At 34.8% G+C, this 27,387-nt stretch overlaps 1 protein-coding gene across 3 annotated transcripts in view; it reads right to left on the reverse strand.

Annotated features, from left to right (window-relative positions):
• The window catches only part of LOC132744808 (protein unc-13 homolog D-like), a 333,410-nt gene that overhangs the window by 182,068 nt on the left and 123,955 nt on the right, over positions 1–27,387 (reverse strand). For all 3 annotated transcript variants that reach the window (XM_060733589.1, XM_060733587.1, XM_060733588.1), the window contains 2 exons: positions 17,905–18,026; positions 1,704–1,894 (listed from right to left, as the gene is read on the reverse strand). In XM_060733589.1, coding sequence (XP_060589572.1) covers positions 1,704–1,894; positions 17,905–18,026 — 313 coding nt within the window. The remainder of the gene's footprint in view (positions 1–1,703; positions 1,895–17,904; positions 18,027–27,387) is intronic.

The raw sequence follows: 27,387 nt of genomic DNA on the forward strand, positions 1-27,387 counted from the left end.
TATGGACAATCATCCTATGAAGTTTGAACACTGTGGGTCAATTGGAACTTGAGTTATGCTTCGGAAACTGTTTTCAGTTTTAAGGTCATAGTGACCTTGACCTTTGACCTTCTAACCCTAAAATCAATAGGGGTCTTCTACCTAAAATGGACAATCATCCTATGAAGTTTGAACATTGTGGGCCAATTGGAACTTAAGTTATGCTCCAGAAACTGTTTTCAGTATCAAGGTAATAGTGACCTTAACCTTTGACCTTGTGACCCCAAAATCAATAGGGGTCTTCTACCTTATTATAATTTATATGGACAATCATTCTAAGAAGTTTGAATATTGTGGGCCAATTGGAACTTTAATTATGCTCTAGAAACTGTTTTCAGTATTAAGGTAAAAGTGACCTTGACCTTTGACCTTGTAACCCCAAAATCAATAGGGGTCTTCTACCTAAAATGGACAATCATCCTATGAAGTTTGAACATTGTGGGCCAATTGGAACTTAAGTTATGCTCCAGAAACTGTTTTCAGTATCAAGGTAATAGTGACCTTAACCTTTGACCTTGTGACCCCAAAATCAATAGGGGTCTTCTACCTTATTATAATTTATATGGACAATCATCCTAAGAAGTTTGAATATTGTGGGCCAATTGGAACTTTAATTATGCTCTAGAAACTGTTTTCAGTATTAAGGTAAAAGTGACCTTGACCTTTGACCTTGTAACCCCAAAATCAATAGGGGTCTTCTACCTAATATGGACAATCATCCTATGAAGTTTGAACATTGTGGGCCAATTGGAACTTAAGTTATGCTCCGGAAACCAAATTGCCAACAGAAGGACGTACGGACGGACGGACGCCAGGGGGTATAACATAATATGCCCTTTTGGGCATATAAAAATAAACAAAGAGCAATAACTCGCAAAATTAGGCAAGACAGAGTTATGGTTCTTGTGCACTGCACATCTACTGAATGAGATCCATCTACCTAAGTTTCATGTTGATATCTCTTATAGTTTTATAGTTATGTCCCTTCGGAACGCATAATAAACAGTAACAAGCTAATAAATCAATAAAGTACGAAAGACGGGTAGGGCCATTTCAACTTCATGAATTCCCGATTTCATCTTCATGAATTCACAATTTAAACTTCATGTATTCCCGTTTTCAAAATACGGAATTCACGAATTCACGATTCAGCTTCATGAATTCACGACTTCAACTTCACGAATTCACGATTTCAACTTCATGAATTCACGATTTCAACTTCACGAATTCATGATTTCAACTTCATGAATTCACGATTTCAACATCACGAATTCAACTTTGTGAATTCACGATTTCAACTGCAAGAATTCACGATTTTAACTTTATGAATTCACGATTTCAACTTCAGGAATTCACGATTTCAACTTCATGAATTCACGATTTCAACTTCACGAATTCAACTTCATGAAGTTGAAATCTTGAATTTGTGAAGTTGAAATCGTGAATTCATGAAGTTGAAATCTTGAATTCATGAAGTTGAAATCGTGAATTCTTGAAGTTGAAATCGAGAATTCATGAAGCTTAAATCGTGAATTCATGAAGTTAAAATCGTGAATTCTTGCAGTTGAAATCGTGAATTCACGAAGTTGAATTCGTGAAGTTGAAATGTCCCCACGGGTCTTTCGTAATAAAGTTTAAAACTTTCAACTGTTAAGTATACTTACTGATATATCTTTCAATCTCTGGTATGATTTTATCTTTAATTTCTAAATTAGTCTCATCAATATCTTCAAGTTCTTTGTCAATCCACAAACTAGCATCTTCATGTAACTTGTTTGTGATCTTCTCAGATATTTCTTTCTTTGCCTTGCACTCCTGGTGCCAAAGATCTAAGCTGAGTAACTGTACTATTGTACTGTAAAAACACATGGTATTGAAAATAAAAAGAGTAGTCCTGGTATAAAATGGCCACACAAATAGAGTAATTTAACACTTATGCAAAGCACTGGTAACTACTGTATAAAAATGACCACAAAATAACAGTTCTTAGTTCAGGTTTTTTATGTCTTTTGCACTGATTGGCTTACAGTCTAATCAGTTTAATTAATATTTGTAATAAAATTTATTAATTATGCCGCAGAAATGTTTTATTTTTGTATCTAAAATCTGTTTATTTTTGATGTCCTGTTATAGTTTGTATGGAAATATTATGTTTCATTGCCAAAACCTAACTTCTATTTAGACCCTAATTTGGTGAAATATCATGATAATGATAATTATAAAGGTATCTGATTAACATAAGTTTAAATACCAACATCAAAGATTCTTTTAGTACTACTGAAAGTTTATTTATCAAAATTTTAATTAATTGCTAGACAAAAATAAAAATGTTACACATGATAATGATGATAATAAAATTAATATGATATGCCAAACCAAAATTATAATAATAATGATGGTGATAGTAATTAGTAATCATAATGATGGTGATTATGACAATGTTGATGATAATGATGATGATGGTGGTGGTGATGGTGATGATGATGTTGATGATGATGATGATGGTGGTGGTGATGATGATGATGTTGTTGATGATGATGATGATGATGATGGTGGTGGTGATGATGATGATGTTGATGATAATGATGATGATGATGGTGGTGATGGTGATGATTGAAAGAACATCTTTATATTCAATACAATAATATCACACAACCAAATTCAAAAACTAAAATCAATAACATGATTGTAATGAATTATGGATTTATTGATATTTTAGCCCACCCACTTGACCCAAATGAAAACAAAAATATTGTGGAACAATATTGACCTGGCACTTCAGTAACTTTCGTAAAGGTCACTTGAATAAACACTGACCAATATCTATCGAATATATATCGATTTATTTGCTAACATCACTGATCAGTGAGATGTGGTGTATTGGTATAGATGTCGGACTAAAGGTCTCTGGTTCGATTCCTTACCAACACCACGTTGTGATTTTTTTTTATTTACTTGCAAGAACTAATTTGAAATTGGTTTACTACAACTGGATTTAGAATACCTTTTTGTAAGTGGTGTTTTCATACACAATTATATGTTTATTTCTTCAACGATTCTCTCTGTGATATTATATGCAAATGTTTATGCTTTACGGCATGCACGCTATAAAGACAGTTATTAAAAATACTACACATATAGTACACACAACAAAAAGGTTTGTAACAGTTTTAAGAGAATGGCAATGTTAACATTGAAATAAAAAAAATCGTTGAAATGGGATTTGAACCTACCAGGTTACGTGTACAATCTACAAGTGAAAACACTTTACCAACTGCGCTAACAGGGATTTTTAATTTACACCTTTAAACAATTGGATATCTATATTCTTATCGATTTAAAAGTATATCGTAAAGTTTACGGAATATACCGACTACAGGGTCAAATGCAAGAGTGCCAGGTCAATGTTGTTGGACAATACCTTTGTCTAATAAAGAATACTTTTTAATAGGGAACATTTGCATAAGAATTCACAAAAATAGCAAAGAAATAGAATTTTGTAAATTTTGTTGTTTTTATCTTATATCGGATAAATTTACCCCACCCACTTTGAAAACCTACAGATTTAACGTTTTTCTTACATGGTAACAATAAACACCTATTGTTAATTGAATGTAAACAAGAGCTGTCACAGAACGTGGCAAATGCCCCCCCCCCCCCCATAAAGGATTCTAGTTTACATGTTAAGTGTGGTGGTAAAAATTGACAAAGTTCAAACCCCAGCAGTGACCTTTAAAGTTAGACAAAGAAACCTTGGTCCTGTTCACAACACATTGTCCATCTATTCTGACTTTATATTTTTAAACAAAAATTGAAACTTTCATGTATAGGGAAGTTACAGAGCATACACAACAACCACCATTTATATGTATATAACATAAATATTGAAAAAGTTTAAACCCCAGCAGCGAACTTGAAGTAAGGCGTAGGAACACAGGTCTTAACGGCAACACATCATACATTTATGATTATTTCATATGTGAAATAAAAATATAATCCTTTCATGCATATTAGTTTCAGAGCAGACACGACCATCTCTGCCTATATGTATATTAACATAAAAAAAAAAACATGAAAGAAAAATTACAATCCTTCCATGCAAGCGGACACAACCACCACCTTCCATATTTATATAACATAAAAAATGACAAGTTTGAACCCCCACAGTGACCTTGACCTTAGTCATAGGAACCCAAGTCTTAATCGCGACACAGTCCATACATCTATGGTTATTTCATAAAATGAAAGAAAAATTAAAATCCTTTCATGCATACTGAAGTTTCAGAGCGGACACAGCCACCACTGTCTATATGTATAAAGACAGATGGACAGACTGACAGACTTACAGACAGACAGACGGATGGTTCGATTTTAATATGCCACCCTTCAAAGTCATAAAAACAGAATAAGAAATAAAGTAACTTTTTAAATTTTGTTTATAGATCTAGAAAACCAAATTAGAGAAATATAATTTAAGGGAGACAATTCATATATGCTTTGGTGTAATACCCCGGTCACATATCCACGGAATACGCCCACAGAAGAGCCACACATTAATTCCGGCATCGTCCCTAGCTACCCGTACTGGTCAGTAGCTCTTTTGTAACCGTAATCAATCATAGTAGTCTTTGTATATCCGTAGCGATCCTTGTCAATTTTTGAACATGCACAAAAATTTGCTACGGAAAAAATCAACTGTAGCCTATCCCTGCTATAGTCCGTATTATACTGTACTAATACGTACTGGTCCATACGAAAACTGTTCTATTCTGTACTGATTCTTGTCAAGGATTTCCACGGTTTGGTACGGAAAACTACGCATTTGTACGGTTGCCCTATGTATAAGCTACGATTTTAATAGGGATTAATACGGCATTGTCACGGAAAGCCACGATCGTAATACGTTGTACTACGGAGAGGCAGGGATAAGCACGGTCTTATACGGTTTATTGCATTGCAACACGAATCAGTACAGAATGGTACGGTCCACCACTGTTTAGTACGGATGAATTAAGTATCGTGTACTTTTTCAAAGGTATAAATACTACCTTCTTGTTAAAAACAGACATATTAAAAATTGCGAGAACATTCAATAAATGATAATTGCCATTTACTTGCTGCAATTTTTTAATTGAAATGGCTCAGAGTGCGGAGGCAGTGGTCGAGCTGCTTGATGACATGCATAGAGGTAAAAATATATTAATATCGTACTACAATTCATAAGTAATAGAATAACATTTAATGTTACATATTTTACAAACATTGGATCATGAAATTGGAGTAAATATGAACATTAAACAAAGTGTCTCATAAGCCTCGGACACTGGCCCTTGAGTAATAATAAGATTAATTAACAAGCTTTTTACATATTTTTAAAACATTAACATTCACGATAATTAATGTAATTGTAAAATGAACAGCAAATTTTAAAATTTAAAGAGAAGCCGTATTGATCAATATTTTTCATTAATGATAACTAGTCCATATCTAATCAGATAAGAGATGGTAGACTAGAGATGGGCTTTTACGAAGACCCCTTCATGTTTAGTATGAGGCTCTCATGGCCTAACTTGTTGAGGATCAAACGTCCTTCAAGAAATTCACTTTAATCGGACCTGATGTGTCTCGGGGGTCCGACGCGATTAGGCCGAATCCTCTCCACCAAAATCATTGAACTCTGCAATTCGTTTTCTAGGTGTTCTTTTCTTGTGAGGCATTTTGAAAATGAGCATGCAAGAGGTTGGGGACGGATGTATTAGGTCCGTATAGATCCGTGGCAATTCGTTCTTCTCCAAACTAGACCGTACCTATTCGTACTAACCCGTGCTTATACCGTAGCAGACCATAGTGTGTCCATTCTGATTCGTGTCGCTCCGTATCAAACCGTGTTGGTCCGTAACAATCTGTGTCTTTCCGGGGGATTTTGGAGGTAAATCCGTCGGACTCCGTACTCATACCCGTTGTGTGTCCGTACTGGAACCGTAGCGAACTACGGAATTTAACATTTCCGTAGAAATCCGTGAACGATTAGACCTTAGCTCTTCCGTGGCATTATCCGTGAATATGTGACCGGGGCATAAGTTTCAGGTCTGTACAAAAATTTCTACTGAATGAGCCATTATGATTTTGAAAATGGCGGCCATCTTGAATGAGCAGAGATATTTTTGGGCCAACCTCACTTTTGAAATCTACATGGTCTGAAGATAATTTCCTGACAGTTTCATACTTTGTTTTAGTCGATATGCAAAATTTCAAGAACAAATTTAGAGTGGACAGTTTTTAGCTCGACTTTTCTATGAAAAGGGGAGCTATCCTACTCGCCCCGGCGTCGGCGTCGGCGTCACACCTTGGTTAAGTTTTTCGTACCACCCCACTTTATTTCAGAAGTATTACAAGTATGGCTTTGAAACTTACCATACTTGTTTACCATCATAACCTCCATCTACAGACAAGAGTACATAACTCTGTCAAGGTTTTTGACAGAATTATGGCCCTTTTTTGACTTAGAAAGTGTATTGAGCTTGGTTAAGTTTTTTGTACCACCTCACTTTATTTCAAAACCATTGGAGGTATTGCTTTGAAACTGACCATACTTGTTTACCATCACGACCTTCATCAACAGACAAGAGGACATAACTCTGTCAAGGTTTTTGACAGAATTATGCCCCTTTTTGACTTAGAAAATACATTGAATATGGGTAAAATCCACTTATTGCCTTAACCCTTTGAGATATTGCTTTGAAACTTTTAATGCTATTTCACATCATTACCCCCATCTGTACGCAAGAGAAGGTAACTCTGTCAAGGATTTGTTTTAAAAATTAAGGCCTTTTATCGACTTAGAATCTTGGTTAAGTTTTTAGTACCAGTCCACTTTTTGACTGAACTGTTTGAGATATTAATTTGAAAGTTGGAATACTTGTTTACAATCATGATTCCCAAACATGTCCAGGAGAAGGTAATTCTGTCAAAGATTTTATTTGAATTATGGCCCTTAACTGTCAATGTTTTGTATTATAGGCAAGCACTAAAAAACTTAAAAAATCTAAAAAAATTCATTCCTATCCACTTGTTCACTTTACCATAAATTATGTCATATAAACATTGCTGCAGTGTTCAAGGGTATCACACAATTCAGTAAAATAATTCTTCACTAAATATCTTAATGCTCATGGCCATTGTTCACTTTAAAAATACAGAGATTCTTGTATTGCCTTTTACTGCAAAAACTTTTTTATTGGCAAGCAATAAAAAAGTCGAGCGCGCTGTCTTACGGACAGCTCTTGTTTTTTCACTTCTTCTTTCAACCTGTGCATTTTTTCTTAAACAAGAGCTGTCCGTAAGACAGCGCGCTCGACTTTTTTATTGCTTGCCAATAAAAAAAGTTTTTGCAGTAAAAGGCAATACAAGAATCTCTGTATTTTTAAAGTGAACAATGGCCATGAGCATTAAGATATTTAGTGAAGAATTATTTTACTGAATTGTGTGATACCCTTGAACACTGCTTGCCTATAATACAAAACATTGACAGTTAAGGGCCATAATTCAAATAAAATCTTTGACAGAATTACCTTCTCCTGGACATGTTTGGGAATCATGATTGTAAACAAGTATTCCAACTTTCAAATTAATATCTCAAACAGTTCAGTCAAAAAGTGGACTGGTACTAAAAACTTAACCAAGATTCTAAGTCGATAAAAAGGCCTTAATTTTTAAAACAAATCCTTGACAGAGTTACCTTCTCTTGCGTACAGATGGGGGTAATGATGTGAAATAGCATTAAAAGTTTCAAAGCAATATCTCAAAGGGTTAAGGCAATAATGGATTTACCCATATTCAATGTATTTTCTAAGTCAAAAAGGGGCATAATTCTGTCAAAAACCTTGACAGAGTTATGTCCTCTTGTCTGTTGATGAAGGTCGTGATGGTAAACAAGTATGGTCAGTTTCAAAGCAATACCTCCAATGGTTTTGAAATAAAGTGAGGTGGTACAAAAAACTTAACCAAGCTCAATACACTTTCTAAGTCAAAAAAGGGCCATAATTCTGTCAAAAACCTTGACAGAGTTATGTACTCTTGTCTGTAGATGGAGGTTATGATGGTGAACAAGTATGGTAAGTTTCAAAGCCATACTTGTAATACTTCTGAAATAAAGTGGGGTGGTACGAAAAACTTAACCAAGGTGTGACGCCAACGCCGACGCCGGGGCGAGTAGGATAGCTCCCCTTTTCATAGAAAAGTCGAGCTAAAAATGGCCTATTTTTTAAGAATTTCAAGTACCTTTATTTTCAATGAAAAAATTTAAAAGAAACAATATAAGGAATTGCATGTTATTATGTATTGTACTCAACAATAAAAAGAAAAACATAATCCAGAAGTAAAATCAAGAATTCATTGTAGTATGTATAAGTTATCTGCACTTGAAATGACCTCAAGTAGAAATTACTGATTCAGGGGCAGATAATTTAAAACCACGACCAGTGACCCCATTTTTTTCCGCTTAAAACGTATCTGTTATCATATTCTAACAACATGCCAAGTTTCAAGAAATTCTATTGCACAGTTTTCATTTTGCCTATATGTCTATATGAAAACTCCCGAAAACGTCCTTAACAATGTGAAACTTCAAAATGTTAGTGTGACCTTGACTTTTGAGGTAGGGATGTAATTCTTGGATGCGACACATCATTTTGATGTGGTAGACATTCATATTTAGTTATTTTAAAATCCTTCGATGCATGACAAAGAATGTGTGCACCTATTAACTCTAATTGTGATAATGTGAAACTTCAAAAATGTTAGTGTGACCTTGACCTTTAAGGAAGGGGTGTGGTTCTTGGACGTGGCACATCGTCTTGATGTAGTAGACATTTGTGCCAAGCTATTTCAAAATCCCTCAATGTATGACAAAGTTACAGTCCGGACATGAATGAAGTGGGGATGCACAGACAGACAGACAGACAGACGGTTTGATTTTAATATGCCTCCCTTCAGGGGCATAAAAAAATTCAGTTTCAGCACTCATACTTTCGTGGAAATGTATGTAGTCATTATCTCAGCTACAGATATGCAATTTGCAAAATGTTAACACTGAATAGTTTCAGGGCCTTGAACTTTGTATAAAAATGGTTTGTGTTAACATTAAATATTTTAAGGGCTTTGAACTTAGAATAAAACAAGAATGTGTTTGTTAAACACAAATGCCCCCCGGCTCCGATTCTTGTCAGTAGCAGTATTTCAAAAAATGTTTACCCATTCACTTAGTTATGGACAGAAACATTGCCAAAAAATTGTAAACACAAGTTACATAGCTTGACAGAGTCATAGCATTTTGTAATTGTGAAATATATAAGTTGCCAAGTCATTGCTTTGACTTGTGAAGTGATAAATATTCAACTTTATTCAAATATATATAAATGTAAGAAATCTATACTTGGCACCCTTGACCTTGACCCACTGACACCTATAGAATATCATGCAAGTTATCTTCCTACCAAATATGAAATACACTTGTCAACAAATAAAGGCTGTATGGGCAAAAATGTTAAAATCTATTTTAAGCATTGATGACCTTGACCAAACTGACCCCTAACTCCATCCAAAGGAAGAATACCATGCAAGTTATCTTCCAACCAAATATGAAATAAATCTGTCAATAAATAAAGCCTGTATGGGCAAAAGTGTAAAAATCTATTTTTAGCACTTGTCCCCTTGACCCAACTGACCCCTAACTCCATCAAAAGTAAGAATAACATGCAAGTTATCTTCCTACCAAATATGAAATATATCTGTCAATAAATAAAGGCTGTATGGGCAAAAGTGTAAAAATCTATTTTTAGCACAAGTGACCTTGACACACTGATCCCTAACCCAATCAAAAGGATGAATATCATGCAAGTTATCTTCCTACCAAATATGAAACATATCTGTCAATGAAAGGGCAAAAGTGTAAAAATCTATTTTTAGCACTGGTGACCTTGACCCAACTGACCACTAACTCCATCAAATTTTATGTTCCTATCAATTATAAATGACATTTGTCTATAGAATATGGTTAATACACCTGTAAAAATGTAGAATCTATTTTTAACATTGGTGACCTTGACATTGGTGACATTGATCTTGACCCAAATTACCCCTTACTATACCCAAAGAAGAAGGACCTCCCTTGGCATGTTTGTATTAAACATGATGATGAAAGACATCAACCAAAAAATAAAGGCTATATGAGCAAAAATGTTTAAATTTATTTTCTAAACCAGTGACCTTGACCCTAGAGACCACTTACTCCACAAAAAATTAGAGGAACATTAAAGATATCCACCTACCAAATATGCAAGATATCATTAAATAAATTAAGCAATTAAGAGAAATTTACGATAAATCCAACTTGCCGAATAGGTTAACCAGACAAGGCCCTATTTTCAAAGTGAAAAAAGGGAAATAACTGGGAAATATGGATGACACAGTTATATAACTTGGCAATATCATGTACTTTATATCGATAAGTAAGTGTGGAAATTATGAAGCCATTACAGTGTCTATTCTAGGAATTGAAAAATAGGGGTGATTTCCCCCCCTCTATTTCAAAAAAGGGGGCGATTTTCAAAATCAAAGGGTGCCAATATAAACTGCCAATGTTAAATCATCTGCATTAAGTTTACACTGAGGCGTTCAACCGATGAAATAATTAAAACGATAATATTTATTTAAGGCAGCAGAAGTTGTCCCCCCTTAATTTTTAAACGAAAACAAATTATTACAGAACTGCTGCGATTGATTATAAAGGGATTGGCAATACAAATAATCGAACTATCTTTCACGTCTAGCCAGCTAGGAATTGCCTCATTTTTCTTGATTATTTACTACACTAAAATGTTGCCCAACTGTCAGACCTAGCACACTAGTTCCGGTCAATACGGAACATTCCGTTAATTTCCGTCAACTCACGTTACCAGTACCATACGGTACTAAATTATTATAATTAGCTTACAGTTACCTCCACTCGGTTTTCGGTTTTAAATGTAAACAAAACAACCAAATATAATGCGGGATGGAAGTTATACGGTTTTATTAACTTTTTTTTATAGATGCGCGATTTTCACGCACATGATTTTGAATTGTGCGCGATCTGTTAAATACTAGCGTGAATCGCGCAATCACGCGTCCTAGAATAGACACTGCCATTAGTACGAGGGGTGTCCCAGAATTACGTGGACTTTTGCTATAACTTCTTTATTTTTCAATGCATTTTTTAGCAAATTTGTACACAATACCTTTAACATATCCTTAATGAATATGTCCATTATTTTTAAATTTCTCACATTTCTTCTCTATATTTTACGTCGCTATAGAAACGCAGTAATTGCGTGGGGCGGGGCAGTCCAATACTTTGTATTAATAAGTTGTCTTTACTTTCGTATATCTTGCGTATTTATACGTAAAAAATGGCGCGACGTCGTAAGCATATGCAGTGACATCATATGAACGTTCGTTTGAAATTTTGACATCATAGCTGTCTCCGTTATTGTTTACCAGCGGACAACTGACAACCGTTGCTCTTGGATATTTAACAAAAAATGACGTCCATGGATTACGCGGAACATCGGACGCCAATACAGACGCAGGAAATGTTGGAGACTGCAAAAATGAGACCTCCTGTTTGTCGATCACTCGTTTTCAAGTGGCATAAGCGTTTTCGAGACGGCCCGGAGGACATTGAAGACGACAAGGGTCGTGGGAGAAAGTCAACCTTGACTGCGGCGTCAATTAAGGAAGTCAAGGACGTCATAGATTGGGACAGGCGTTACACTGTGCGGGATGTGTGCGACATCACGTGTTTGGTAAGCAATAATTTTGTGTTTAAAAAAAATGATTTTTAAAAATTAGGCTAATCACAATTTATTATTTTAAATGCAATTTATCCGCTTCAGCTTTAAAGAAAGTGAACTCAAACTGCTATAGTAAGCAGTGCGCATGATAGGTTATTTCCCTTGTTATCGCACATTGTCTTTGCGTACAAAATAAACTCCGCAATAATAATAATAATAATAATAATAAAAAGAAGAATAATAATAATAATAAAAATGATAATGATAAATAATAATAATAATAATAATACGGCGTCAGCATTATCACCGTCGTTTTTAACACTATTATCGTAAGAAAAGTTAATAGTATGCTTTATTATTATTATTATTATTTGCTGATTAAGTATATGTACAATATACCACGCATTTATTAACAACTAGCGACGCCACCTGAATGACGTCGTAACGTGGGAATGGACTGCCCCGCACCCGCTACCCCTTGTCTCATTACCCTGCCCACAGACACTGATCCAGTTGCCGGACAAATTTTTTGTAATAATGCAATATAGTTGCATTTTGTTCATGTTAATTGTGTTTGTTTTTATTTTCAGTAGTTTTTGAGTTACAGCAAAAGTCCACGTATTTCTGGGACACCCCTCGTATAGATAGAACTTAAGATATTTCCAACTTGCCGTTTTAGGTTAACCATTATTCATTTTCTAAGTGCTGACAAGGGCAATAACTTGGTAAATATGGAAGCCATAGTTATGTAACTTGACTTGATTAGTAAGTGTGTAAACTAAGAAGCCATTGGTACAGGTAGAACTTAAGAAAAATCCAACTTGCTGTTCTAGGTTAACCTCGTACAGACAGACGGACAGACGGACGGACGGACATACGGACGGACAGACGGACAAGTGCAACGCCATATGCTCCCACATTGTGGGGGCATAAAAATGTGACCACTAGAGAAGTAACAAGGTTTTTCCATATTTGGGCGGTGTGACCTAGTTTTTGACCCCAGGTAACCCATATTCTAACTTGACCTAGAAATCATCAAAACAAAATTGCAGACAAATTTCCAGCATATTTGGATCAAAACAGCAGTCACTAGAGTGTAAACAAGATTTTTCTAATTTTAGCACATGTGACCTAATTTTTCAATTGAGATGACCCATGTTTGTATAGTCTGATTTTATTGACCTGTCAATTATGAATACATTATAACACTCATTTAAATATTCGATCCCACGTCGGGTTTGTCCGTTAATTTACGAGAATTGATATGGAGTATATAACTAACATTTTGAAAACTCCCACTAGCTTAATGTAGATTTCCGTAACATCCGCAATAGCACAGTCGGTTCAGTGATTACCTAATGTATGAGAGGTCCGAAGCTCGATCCATTCTTTTTAAATTCTTTTTAGGCTTATTCTTTCTTTATATTTAAGTATATTTTAATAAAAATTGTCAAGCGTTTGCAAAATTGTCTACACGGATATGAAACAAATAAGAAACATTGAATTGTCACGTGTTGTATTTTACTGCACTGAAATGACATTTATTGATTTTAATCCAAATGAATTTTGAATATTAATTCTTCAACAAGTATAACATTTACCAAAAAAAAATGCAAAGCATATTAAAACAGAAAGAACAACCATAACTTAAACTAGAAATGTGTCATCATGCCACGGATGCCCCCGCATGCAACCAAAATTTCAGATGGTGCTTTAATTATTTTTTTCATTTTAAGTTCAAAGCCCTTAAAACTTTTCAATGTTAACACAAACCATTTTCAGACAATGTTCAAGGCACTGAAATTATTCAGTCTAAACCTTTTAAAAATAGCATATTGCATATTTGTAGCCAAAATAATGGCTAAAAGTAAGAGTGTTGAAAGTGAAAGTTTAAAATTTTTCCAACATTCAGGAAAGATAAGTTTGTCTTAAATCATTGAACAACAACCAAATTCAAACTTAAACTGCTTATTCCTAAGATGTATCTATATTATTTTCAAAGTGAAAGGGACATAACTCTGCCAAAAAATCATCAAACCATGACCAAATTCCAACTTGGCCTGCCCATTCCTATGACATATCCATATGTCAAATTTAAGTTGAATATGTAACACTGTTGGGTAGATAATGAACAGAAACTGTAAATTTCATATTATTTACAAAGTGAAAGGGGCATTACTCTGTCAAAAATCATTGAACCATGACCAAATTCGAACTTGGCCTGGGCATTCCAAAAACATATCCATATGTCAAATTTGAGTTGAATGTGTTGTACCATTGGGGAGATAATAGACGGAAACTGAAAATTTCATATTACTTTCAAAGTGAAAGGGGCATAACTCTGCCAAAAATCATTGAACCATGACCAAATTTGAACTTGACCTGCACATTCCTTTGACGCATCCATATGTCAAGTTTGAGTTGAATGTGTTGTACCTTTGGGGAGATAATGAACGGAAACTGAAAATTTCATATTATTTTCAAAGTAAAAGGGGCATAACTCTGCCAAAAATCATCGAACCACAACCAAATTCGAACTTGACCTGTATTTTCTCATGACATATCCATATGTCAAGTTTGAGTTGAATGTGTTGTACTGTGGGGAGATAATGAACGGAAACTGAAAATTTCATATTATTTTCAAGTAAAAGGGGCATAACTCTACCAAAAATCATCGAACCATGACCAAATTCGAACTTGACCTGTATTTTCTCATGACATATCCATATGTCAAGTTTGAGTTGAATGTGTTGTACCGTTGGGGAGATAATGAACAGAAACTGAAATTTCATATTATTTTCAAAGTAAAAGGGGCATAACTCTGCCAAAAATCATCGAACCACGACCAAATTCAAACTTGACCTGTATTTTCTCATGACATATCCATATGTCAAATTTGAGTTGAATGTGTGCAACCGTTCTTAAGATAATGAACGGAAACTGATGATGACGGAATGACAGAATGACGGAAGGACAGAAGGATGGAAGAACGGAAGGACGGAATAGGGTAACACTATATGCCCCGGCCATTACATGGCGGGGGCATAAAAATGTTGAAAATAGTTATGAATAAGAAAAAATACTGGACATTCGCTGTCTCGATCTTACAACACGTAGGGCATTAAATTTAGACAATATATACCCGTAGTTTACCCTATTTCGCTATAACGGTCAGTGTAACTACTCCATAGAAACAATTTTTATTTAATAACATCTTACGGCGTACAACTCATGGAATTTACCGAACATTTATCGGATATAAATATATTCTGTGCATTGACCGTTTAATCAGTATGGAATTGACAGGTTAATAAAATCAAACAATACTCATATGAGCAATTACCTAGACAAGCATCCTTACAAGGTTTAATGGCTATTGACCACTAGAGTGTTAGCAAGGTTTTTCCAAATTTTGGCGGTGTGACCTAGTTTTTGACCCCAGGTGACCCATATTCAAACTTGACTGAGAAACATCAAAACAAACTTTCAGATTAATTTCCAGGATATTTGGATCAAAACAGTAGTCAATAAAGTGTTAACAAGATTTTTCTATTTTTAGCTCCTTTGACCTAGTTTTTTAACCGAGATGACCAATGTTTTAACTCAATCGAGCAATTACTTAGACAAGCATCCTGAACAAGTTTGATGACAATTGAGTGAAAAATGTGACTATTAGAGTGTAACAAGGTTTTTCCATATTTGGGCGGAGTGACCTTGTTTTTCACCCCTATTCAAACTTGACCTAACTATCATCAAAACAAACTTTCAGATTAATTTCCAGCATATTTAGATCAAAACAGTAGCCACTAGAGAGTTAACAAGATTTTTCTATTTTTAGCTCCTGTGACCTAGTTTTTCATCCCAGATGACCCATGTTCAAACTCATGCAAACAATTAACTAGACAAGCATCCTGACAAAGTTTGATTATCATTGAGTAAAAAATGTGACCACTTGAGAATTAGCAAGATTTTTCCATATTTAGGCGGTGTGACCTAGTTTTTAACCCCAGGTAACCCATATTCTAACTTGACCTAGAAATCATCAAAACAAAATTGCAGACAAATTTCCAGCATATTTGGATCAAAACAGCAGTCACTAGAGTGTAAACAAGATTTTTCTAATTTTAGCACATGTGACCTAATTTTTCAATTGAGATGACCCATGTTTGTACTCATATGAGCAATTACCTAGACAAGCATCCTGACAAAGTTTAATGGCAATTGACCACTAGAGTCTTAACAAGGTTTTTCCAAATTTTGGCGGTGTGACCTAGTTTTTGACCCCAGGTGACCCATATTCAAACTTGACTGAGAAATCATCAAAACAAACTTTTAGATTTATTTCCAGGATATTTGGATCAAAACAGTAGTCAATAAAGTGTTAACAAAATTTTTCTATTTTTAGCTCCTTTGACCTAGTTTTTCAACAGAGATGACCGATGTTTTAACTCAATCGAGCAATTACTTAGACAAGCATTCTGAATAAGTTTGATGACAATTGAGTGAAAAATGTGACTATTAGAGTGTAACAAGGTTTTTCCATATTTGGGCGGAGTGACCTTGTTTTTCACCCCTATTCAAACTTGACCTAACTATCATCAAAACAAACTTTCAGATTAATTTCCAGCATATTTAGATCAAAACAGTAGCCACAAGAGTGTTAACAAGATTTTTCTATTTTTAGCTCCTGTGACCCAGTTTTTCATCCCAGATGAACCATGTTCAAACTCATGCAAACAATTAACTAGACAAGCATCCTGACAAAGTTTGATTATCATTGAGTAAAAAATGTGACCACTTGAGAATTAGCATGATTTTTCCATATTTAGGCGATGTGACCTAGTTTTTAACCCCAGGTAACCCATATTCTAACTTGACCTAGAAATCATTAAAACAAAGTTGCAGACCAATTTCCAGGATATTTGGATCAAAACAGTAGTCAATAAAGTGTTAACAAGATTTTTCTATTTTTGGCTCCTGTGACCGAGGTTTTCATCCAAGATGACCCATGTTGGAACTCATTCGAGCAATTACCTAGACAAGCATCCTGACAAAGTTTGATGATGATTGAGGCAAAAATGTGAGCGCTAGCGTGTTAACAAACAAATGTGAAAGGACGAAAGACGACGGACATTCAACAATCCTAAAAGCTCACCCTGATCAAGCTCAGGTGAGCTCAAAATGGGGCAAAACAGAGTTATGGTTCTTTTGCACTGCACTTTTACCCAATGAGATCTATCTACCTACAAAGTTTCATGTTGATATCTCTTATAATGTTAGAGTTATGTTCAGGACAAAGTTCAATGTGTAAAAATGAACAAAGGGCAATAACTCCAAAATGAGGCAAGGCAGAGTTACAGTTCTTGTGCACTGCACATCTGCCTATTTACATATATCTACCAACAAAGTTTCATGTTTCAAAAATGGGACATAATAGAGATATGGTTGTTTGACACTGCACTCCACCTCAATGCCCTCTACCACTATGTGAAGTTGAAACAAACTATCTCCAAGGGTTTTCAAGTTATGCTCCAGACAAGACAACGGACAGACAGATGTACAATGCGGCGACTAAATGCTCTCCCTTCGGGGAGCATAAAAAGGGCCTTAACTCTTACAATAATCAGTGAACCAGAAAATGCCTATTATATGCACAACTAGACGTGGTCCTGATCATTCCTGTAAAGTTTGGATGAAATTGCACCAGTAGTTTTTGAGAAGTTTTTTGATGGATAGACAGACGTTGGAGAAGTGATCTATATATCGCCATAAAAAGGCAATAAATCAAAGAAAAAGTTATCTTTCTTGTGCACTGCACTCCACCTGATCTGACCGAGGCCTTTGCAGCATGGTTAGTACAGAAATTGAAGCAAAATATTCAAGGATTTTTTTTAGGATTTTTCAAGGCCATTTTGCTATTTTAGGGTCCGAAATGTTCCTGAATAATACTTAATTTAGAATATCAGGTTTTTCAATAAAAGGCCTCTTGTTCTATGTTCATTCAATAATTGATAAAACTTAGATATGTCTTTACCTTAACTTTGACCTTATCAGATCAAGACCATCAACAGTGGGTGGAAACAACTCTTCTAGTTCTGTTAGAGTGTCACTCTTTTTCTCAATGTATTTTGCTGCTACTTTCCTGTAGTTTGATATCTATTTAAAATGAGAACAAAACAAATATTAATATATATACTTTCTTGATTATTCTTTTTTGGTTGCCTTTTACGTCGCACCAAGACAGTTCATGTCATATGGCAACTTTCCAGCTTATCAGAGGAAGTCCTCATGTGCTACTTTCTTCAATTTTTCAACGGGCAAAACCAATGACATTCCGTAATCTTTGCTTGATACTTCCTGACATGAAAGAATACAAAGTCGCTTGCCGGATTTGACCCACAGCAGTAAGGTACAATAGGTTTGAAGTCAGCGACCAAAGCCACTCAACAACAGACATCCCTTATTTGATTATTTAAATGCAACTATACCTAAAATGTATGCATATATATCAAAGAAATAACAAAAAATCATTAACAATTTGAAGTTTATACTTAAAAATGATTGGGCGAAAAATGGACTTGTGGCTCTTAAAAAATATTTTAACATGTCAAATGCTAGTTTATGATTTACTTTATATGATAATAAAACAAATGATCCTGTTCATGCACATTGGAGGTTATTTAGCCAGATACTTTAAAGTCTGATATAAACATAACATTGATACCTGTTTATGACAATATCAATCCTAACCCTAATGGAATCCAAAGTGAATTTCCTTTGCCACAAGTTTCAATGTACAGTGAACTCCGCTTATAACGAACTCATTGGGACATTCCTATTCCTTATACCCGGAGTTCCTTATAAGCATATAGTGAATTAGTTCCTTGTATCATGAGTTTTTATAGCCAACAGATTTCCAGATAACAAACTGATTGTTTACCCTCGTCCACAATTTTGAAGGGCATTTGATTAAGAAAAATTAGTCATTTTTTCTTTTTTAGACACAATACCCGATAGCGTACTTTTTTGAATTTTCAAAATCCTTTGCTATTTCAGTTTTAGTTTTATCCTCTTTTTCAATTTCACATAAATATCATTTTTGTTTCTAAACTCAGTGCTTTTCGTGTTCTTTCCGTGATTAAGAATAAACAAGATATTCGATTTTTCCTTCCATTTATATCTTCTATTATATTTTAAGGGTGGTGACTTTACTTATGAAAAATATAGATTTCTTTTTATTTCAACCAAACGTATTTGTAGTTTTCAGTAGATTAGCAAGCATGCATGATTATGTTGAAAACCGATTATAAATGATAATAATTATTTTACTCGAGCAAACCTATTAAAGAAAAGAAATAATTAAATACTGTAACAATAAAATTTATAGAATAACCGTTTTATCTTGGTGGCAAGAACTTATGCTAAAATATCCTAAATAGAAAACTAAATATATTACATACTGCTATACAAATTCATTTTCACAGCTGTATTGAAGTACAGACAACAATCAACAGTACATTCGGGCAAGTTTTAATCTGTGCCAATGAAAACGAAAGTTAAAAATGCGGGATCTATTTACGAATAGCCGATATTTTGGAGTTTGTTAGTTCGTAGTGTAATTTTTTGTACTTTTAATTAATTTGGGACTAAAAACAAGTTCGTTATAAGCGATAATTCCTTATAACCGTGTTCACTTTAACCGTATATTTTTATATTAAATAAAGAAGGGCAAAATTCGAGCCAAAATAAATTGTTCCTTATAACCAGAAGTTCGCTATAACTGTGTTCGCTATAAGTGAAGTTTACTGTAGTCTGACCAGACTCTGTACTGTTTAAGAATTAATGCTAGTATTTTGATCTCGAAATCTCTCAGATAGAATTTTGTTAAGTGGACCATGAAATATATACATTTCCATAACAAAGGTTATATTTTGTAATAAGGTGTGACTTTAGTTTAAAAAATAAATTATGTAAAAAGTGGGGGTATGGGCAAAGCAGCTCCCTATAAGCAAGCATGCAAATATTATTGGCTAAATTAGAGTTACATTGGGTAGAATCGGACACTCCGGGAAACTCCGATGACATTGTATGACGTCATTCGTATATTTGCTATACCTCTGTTCTTAGAAATTGTTAAGTACATGAAATAACATTATCATACAGTTATAACTTGTATAAGGTGTCGACTTAGTTTATAATATGTTAACCAGGGTATTGCAATACAACAACCCTTGGGGTGGATCGGACAATCTTTTTGTAGTATCGGACGCATAAATTGGGGTATTTCGGACAAATGTTTCGGCAAGGGGTTCATCGGACAGTCCATTTTTTTATAAAAAAAAAAAGGTAAATTTATACCTGTTAACACAAATTATTTTATTCCAGATTAACAATTTGGATTAAATTACAGACTACGCTGACAATCATAGATCTAGCAAATAAGAATGAAACTTGCTCTATATGACATTTTTAAAGCTCTATTTATGCTCTGTAATTGTTATTAGTATATATTTATACTGTGCTTCATTTAGTTTGTTTTTTGGTTTTGTGTTTTTGTTCTTGTTTAAGTTTTCTTGCTTGTTTTCGTTCTTCTTTTATTTCAATTTCCCGTTCTTTCTTTTGTTTTGCTTCTTGTTTTTCTCTTATTATTTCATTGGACGTTAAGATTCTGTGTGATGTCAGTTTTCTTTTCGATGCACTACTCGACTTTCTTTCAGGCATCGGAAGTTGAAAAAGCGACTCGTTACCTCTGTAACAGCCATGCTCTGATCTACAACCATTTGCTCATATGGCATGCCTGTTGAATTCATGATTGCTTCTAGCACTTCCGCTGCACTTACAGACTCTAATAGCATAGACCCTTCTTCATCCGCAACACCCAAAACGACCGGCCGATCCTGAAATGTTAACATATTAAACAAGTTATTTTTCAGATATGTATCATTTCAAATCAGCTGCGAAATACTATTCTGTCTTTTACAATTTGTAATAAGAAAATAACAAAATAGTTTTATATTTTCGGAGTAGGTGAAGTATTACGAAATAGACTACACATGCAAGATAGGCAATTTAGATCCAAGATTATAAGAAGACCGATTACAGACTGATTTTTGCCAAAAAGTTTTATTCATACCTTGAACATAAATCCCTACAATTATAGAAGATTTATGAGTTTATAGATCTAATTTATTTAATAAATAATACAAAGCAGGATGTATACATTATGTTATAGATATTCAGCCAGGAAGACAAATTAATAGATTTCTTACACTTTCTTCTTCAGGTACATTTGCAGACATTTCATAAAGTCTTGGATTCACCAAAGTATTACAACCAGCAGTAGATGCTTCTGCTGGTATTCAATCTAAATATGACACAGTTGTGGATTCAGAAGATCTGACGTCTGAAGTCGATATGTCATAATCTTTTGAAGAAGCTGTTGGTTGAAATTCAGCAACTTCGAATGCATTTGACGGCATGTATGTGCTATTATGGATGGCGCCCATATCAACCGGAACAAAGCCCTTTGAAATGTTGTACTGTATAAGTACTTATTTCTGCGGGCTTAATATTCTGCGATTTTGGTTAAAATAAGGGGTTTTAAATTTCTGCGTATCTTATTTCTGCGGTGTCATCATTCTGGCATGGGTGTTTTTTTATTTCTGCGTTTTAATTAAGATATTTTTACAAAATTCACCGATACAAACATTTCAAGATTTGTTGATGAAACATGTACATTAGTTCCAGTAAACATGCAGACGACTTATAATGTGTGTTCATCACCATGTATCGGTATATAAAGTTAATAAACAACGTGCAATGACAACAATTAATTGTAATACTGCATGTGTATAAATATGAAGTGTGAAAAATAAACAATGGTAAAATCACACGTAGACACAATGTATTGTACAAATACAAAAGGGTATGTTTATTGCACCAATCAAACTATAATAGTTTTATTTTAAAATAAATCAAGCTTAGGGTGAGCGAAAATCATACAAACATGATATTTTTTCAACAAAAAGAACAAGTTAAGTAAAAAAATTTCTAATATTTTATTCATGACGGATACTTATTACATGCTTTTCGGTGGTTTATAGAAATATATCAGTGATATAAAACTGGTAATTTCACTGTTTGAAACACCAGTGAAATACCAGCGTGCACAGTACTGGGTACCAACTTAATGACGTGACGTGGTAAATGACGTCACGTTGTATTATTATTTGGCGCGCTTTTCATTCCGTATTAGGTTACATGTGTTTTTAAAACGTTTCTTTGCATATAATAAAAAGAAAATTTGTTTAGTTTAGTGTAAGATTGAAATATATTTCACCTTGTGAACACCAAAAGTTCATATTTCACTCGTGGCTGCGCCACTCGTGAAATATACCTTTTGGTGCTCACTCGATGAAATATATTCCGATCTTACACTGAACTAAACAAATATCCTCTATATAAAGAAAACTTCTCATCTGAAAATGCTGATAACAGTACATAGTAATGTAATTATAAAATACAGGTAGTTGACATATTCCGACATACATGTAGACATAGCAAAAGGCTTAATTTTCTGCGGTATTTAAATCTGCAGTGTCGTTATAAACTGCAGAAATAGCAGAAATAAAGTTCCCGCAGAAAAAAGTACTTATACGGTATTTGGTGAAAGTCTGTTCATACGCTTCTCTGAACAAAAATGGCCACACTCATTTACATACTAGGTTGTTAGGAGATTTTGCCATGAACTCGGACCAAAAACAGTTTTATCAAGTGGGTTCAACCATTGTGTGGTATGGGGTGGGAGGGCAAACAGCGTTATGTTTTCTTCAACTGCACATTCGATCAAATCTAAAGTTTCATGAGAGGTGTGCGAGTCCAGAATCAAAAACTGAGGTCTTTGTGGGCCAATGTTTGGCATAAAGACTTTATTAAACCATTCAGTTCCTAGAGATTCTTCCATCCACCCTTTAATTTGATAAGTCCACCTTGTTAAATGGGGGCCAGCAGAAACATTAAAACTGTTTAAAGATTTCTTGGTTTTACCCTGAACAATAACCATTGGCGGGACATCACCTCCTGCACCGTTTATACAGGCAGCAACAGTAACTGACTCCTTAGAGTTTCCAACTCTTCCTGGAACGTTTTGCGTGCCATTCCTAGCCAGAACTTTTGTTAGCTTGTGCGTTAATAATACTGAAGTTTCATCCATGTTCCAAATACGTTGAAGCGATTGCTGGGTTTAGCATTTTACTCAGGACTGTTGATGAAGCTATTTGCGAACGCAATGACAGGTTGTTTCTTTTTAGAAAATCGTTCACCCAGTCGTCATCCGGTATACCATTTTTAAATTTTTATTTTTGGTTTTGAAGCTAGTCTTGCTGCTTTCGCCTTCAGTTGCTTCCGGTCTATACCAAACCCCATCTCTGCAGCCTCCTTCATCTTGTCGGCCAGCAAACACTCTATATGAGGAGGTAAACTGCTTTCCAGGTGTTGCGTGAACATGTACTCTATCACTTACTCTGTCGTGAAGTATCGATCTAGGCACGTCGAACTGGGCCACCGCATTTCTCACACTCATGCCGCAATTCACGGCACTGACGGCCTTCTCCAAGTTCTCCCTGGTATATTGGCAACAAATGCCTTTCCCAACATGTGGTATAGATTTACAGACTTGGTACGTATTACTCATTCTATCCCAGCGACATGCATATAAATACAAGTTTGCTTCTTTACTACAATGAAGTAGATTTTTAACAAGAGCTGTCACAGGAGACAGCCAAGCTCGACTAATAAAATACTGGACGCAGTAAGGAGGACAAAACTATGAAAGAAAAATCAATTATGTATAATTATGTATTAAGTTATAGTAAAAAAATAATATTTGTTAAAATAAATTCCAAGATCAAGGGAAATAATTCTAGAAATAGTCACGCTAGAGTTATGAACCTTGTCACACAACATGTATGTAATGATAAGAAGTATATATTATATATATATAAGTTTGAAGTAGATACCTTAAAAAGTAACAAAGTTATAATATTTCTTAAAGAAAATCCTAAGTTCAAAGAGAGATAAATCTGTAAAAATTACTTCAAGAGTTATGAACATTGTCACATAAAATATAATTGATTATAAGGAATAAGTATTTGAAGTTTGAGGTAGATACCTTTAAAACTAAAAAAGTTATAGTAAAAAATAACATTTTTCTAGTAAAAAAATCTCAGTTGATGGGGAGATAATTCTTGCAATATTGGTGCTAGAGTTATGAACCATGTCACATAAGATGTGGATGATGATAAGGTACATTTATTTGAAGTATGAAGTTGATCCCTTTAGAAATAAATAAGTTACAGTAAAAAATAATATTTTTTAAAGAAAATTCTAAGTTCAAGGGGAGATAAATCTGAAAATATTGGTGCTTGAGTTATGAACCTGGTCACATAAGATGGGGATGATGATAAGGTACATATATTTGAAGTATGAGGTTGATCCCTTAAAAAACAAGCAATTATCATAGTATTGCAAGCAATCCATAAGTCCCCTACCGGTAAGAGCCAAAGCAACATTCTGAAGGGCCTGGCCATTCACTTATGTTTCTATTTTAAGTGATCACAGTAAACAGTTTTTGTGTACAGACAGACAGACAGACTGAAGGACACTCTAAAGTTATTTTTCAAACATCCCTGTTATCAAAATATAACATTTTTGAAGCAAAATTTTTAAAAAAGGAGATAACGATGTCATACATGATGTGAGTGTAACAAAGAACAATTAGTAATGAAGGTATGAATATTGAATGTTTATTTTGAATTTGAAGTAAATGAAAGTTAAAAGAATGAATAGGAAAAATAAAAAGTTTAAGGAGGAGATAATTCTGGAAATATGGATGCTAGATTTATAAACCTTGTCATATTATTGTCAAATTATTATGATTTGGGAGTTTGAAGAAAATCCTATCATAATTGAAGAAAATTACCAATTTCTCAAAAAAAAAACTAAAGTTCAAAAGGGGCATAATTCTGGAAATAGTCTTGCTAGAGTATTGAACACTCACAAATGTTGAGTGATAATAAGAAACATTTATATGAAGTTTGAAGTAGATACGTTCAGAAAAAAAGAAGTTATTAAAAAAAACAATGTTTTTTTCATGAAAATTTTAAGTTCCAGGGAGATAATTTCTGATAAATTTTGTGCTACAGTTGTAAACTTGTCACATATGATGTGGTTGATGACTAGCAACTTATATTTAAAGTTTGAAGAAAATACTTTAAGAAATAAAGAACTTACAGTGAAAAAACTGAAAAACTAGAATCAGAAATCTTGAAATTCAGTCTGTTTGTTGCCATAGCAACCAGAATTTTCAATACAGGAAGATAAGAAAAGAATGTGCATAATTTCCATACTGCCATCTACCAATATGTCAAGTTTCATAAAAATATTCTCAGTAATTTTTGAGTTATCACTGGATCCAGGTTATGTGTAAAATTTGCCATATTTTCAGTCTATTTATTGCCATAGCAACCAGAATTTTCAGCATAGGAAAAAACGAAAAAGACGTGCATAATCTCCATACTGCCATCTATATATATATCAAGTTTCATAAAATTATTTATTAGTACTTTTTGCGGTATCGCGGGATCCAGGTTATGTGTAAAATTTGCCATATTTTCAGTCTATTTGTTGCCATAGCAACCAGAATTTTCAACATAGGAAGAAAAGAAAAAGACGTGCATAATCTCCATACTGCCATCTATCCATATATCAAGTTTCATTAAAATATTTTCAGTACTTTTTGCGTTATCGCGGGATCCAGTTTTGTGGACGGACGGACTGACGGACGGACAGACGGGACGGACGGACTGACGGACGGACGGACAGACAGACGGACGGAGGGTAAACCTAAAGTCCCCTCCGGTAAACCGGTAGGGGACTAATAAAAAAGTAACAGTAAAAAATAGTATTTTTTAAGGAAAATTCTAAGTTCAAGGGGAGATAAATCTGAAAATATTGGTGCTAGAGTTATGAACCTTGTCACATAAGATGTGGTTGATGATAAGGAACATATATTTGAAGTTTTAAGTTGATACCTTGAGAAATGACAAAGTTATAGTGAAAAATATTTTACTGTACCAAAACTTTAATCTGAAATCTGGATGGGACGCCGGGCCGAGTAGGACAGCTCTCCATTTACTTCGTATAGTCGAGCTAAAAATAACAAGCACTATGAAAGGAAAACAATTTATTCAATATGACAAAGTAATTGCATTTCAAATAAAGCAGGCATGCAAGTGTGTTTCCCTTAAAAAGTTTTAATAGTGTCTGTGTTTTCATTTTAACAATAAAATACCAGGTTGCATCTCTGTGATGGACCGATACGTACCCGGTACACAGGTTCAAACTTTGGCTTTATAATAGCCGGTCCTTCTGTCAGATTACGAATGAACAGTTCCGACATTACAAGAGTGTCCGAGCGGCGTAGATTATGCAACGTGTTTCTGCCTGTGATACTCATATATACCAAAGGCGTGATCATCATATTTATTATCCAGGTCTGGATTACCCCTATAGCCTCCCCATACTGTAATGCACGATTTCCATGATGATGCATTCCAACAGCAAATACCCCTTCTATAATGCATTTCTTCATGATAACCTATAACAAGAGCCACTGCCGGGCGGGGGCATCGCTCGACTTTTTACTTTCTCTTAAAGTAAACAAAGAAATGTTTGAACAAAATCTTTAACGTTTCCTTTTTTATAAAATTAATCGGTCTGTCTTGTCACATTAGTTTTGTCTATATATTTCAAATAGAAACGCGCAATTCTATACATAGAAAATTCTATAAATAGAAACACGCAATTCTATAAATAGAAACACGCATTTCTATAAATAGAAAGTTCTATAAATAGATACACGTGGTGGAGTCACGTGGTGGAGTCACGTGGTGAAGTCACGTGGTGGAGTCATGTGGTGGTGTCACGTGGTGAAGTCACATGGTGGAGTCATGTGGTGGTGTCACGAGGTGAAGTCACGAGGTGGAGTCACGTGGTAGAGTCATGTGGTAGAGTCACTAGGTAGAGTCATGTTGTGGTGTCACATGGTGAAGTCACGTGGTAGAGTCATGTGGTAGAGTCATGTGGTAGAGTCATGTGGTGGAGTCCAGGGTGGAGTCACGTGGTGAAGTCACGTGGTAGAGTCACATGGTAGAGTCACATGGTGAAGTCACGTGGTTAAGTCACGTGGTGAAGTCACACGGTGAAGTCATGTGGTGGAGTCATGTGGTGGAGTCACGTGGTGAAGTCATGTGGTGAAGTCACGTGGTGGAGTCACGTGGTAGTGTCACGAGGTGAAGTCACGAGGTGGAGTCACGTGGTAGAGTCACATGGTAGAGTCATGTGGTGGTGTCACATGGTGGAGTCATGTGGTGGAGTCATGTGGTAGAGCAACGCGGTAAAGTCATGTGGTAGAGCCACATGGTAAAGTCACGTGGTAGAGTCATGTGGTGAAGTCATG

This window comes from Ruditapes philippinarum, unplaced genomic scaffold (assembly GCF_026571515.1).
Source record: "Ruditapes philippinarum isolate M1 unplaced genomic scaffold, ASM2657151v2 ctg1728_1_1_1_1, whole genome shotgun sequence".
In the NCBI taxonomy this organism is placed as follows: domain Eukaryota; kingdom Metazoa; phylum Mollusca; class Bivalvia; order Venerida; family Veneridae; genus Ruditapes; species Ruditapes philippinarum.